An 874-nucleotide genomic window follows, 5' to 3' on the forward strand; every position below is an offset into this window, starting at 1 on the left:
ATTCAAAACTACGATTTATAATTAAAAACATGAACGGTTCAGGTTTAACAGATTTGGTTCGTTCATTGATTTAATCTTATTTAACACCTTAACGATCACCAAATTGGCTGAAAATTTGCAGAATTGATCTATATATAAGGACCAACAAACTGAACGGTGAATATTCAAAAATATAATCGAAAAGTTGGTGTAATCCCCCATCGCTCATATATGTCAAAAAAAAGGATCCTTTAGTGGAAGGGCCTTCTATATATAGGGTTAATGGCAGTATTGTGGTTTTTTAAAAACAGTAGAGGTAAAATGGTCAGCACACAAATGCCACTGTTCAATTGCAACACACAAAATCACTGTTCACTTGCTTGTGAACAGTCAACCATCCTATAGTATATAGGTAAATATGTATAATTTCCATATAGTTCATCCCTTTTGCCAAAGCACCTGACTTGGTGCCCGATCTAGAACACGACCCACCACTGTACCCAACCCTCATATCCATCACTCTTCTTCTTCCCACTCCCACTACCACCGTTGTCGCCGCTGCCAATATTCATCCTCATCCTCATACTCATAAAACTCCCTCCCACTGCTGCTCTTCCTCACTGACTCGATTGACGCGTCGGGATGCCGAACAGATGCGCGCATCCAGTTGATGAGAGAAGAGGTGGCTTATGTAGAGAGAGGAGTCGTCGGAAGAATAAGGTTGAAGGTGGTGGAGGATGACCTTTTGCCTATTGATTGGCTGGTATGAATAAGATTCATTGGCAAAAAGGTTGGAAGTGGTGGAGTTGTAGGGACGATCAACGGTATTTATCTGTTCACCAAAATAGATTAATCGACTCGATCTGGGCTCTTGTTCTTATCCCTAATTTGAAGC

The 874-nt window shown here is 40.7% G+C and overlaps 1 protein-coding gene across 1 annotated transcript in view; it reads right to left on the minus strand.

Annotated features, from left to right (window-relative positions):
• The window catches only part of LOC101296579 (AP-1 complex subunit sigma-2-like), a 6,733-nt gene extending 6,176 nt beyond the window's left edge, over window positions 1–557 (minus strand). Inside the window, exon 1 of the mRNA XM_004301552.1 lies at window positions 480–557. Within this exon, the coding sequence (XP_004301600.1) occupies window positions 480–557 (78 nt within the window). The remainder of the gene's footprint in view (window positions 1–479) is intronic.
• Window positions 558–874: the final 317 nt, after the last annotated feature.

The sequence above is a fragment of the Fragaria vesca genome, linkage group LG5 (assembly GCF_000184155.1).
Source record: "Fragaria vesca subsp. vesca linkage group LG5, FraVesHawaii_1.0, whole genome shotgun sequence".
In the NCBI taxonomy this organism is placed as follows: domain Eukaryota; kingdom Viridiplantae; phylum Streptophyta; class Magnoliopsida; order Rosales; family Rosaceae; genus Fragaria; species Fragaria vesca.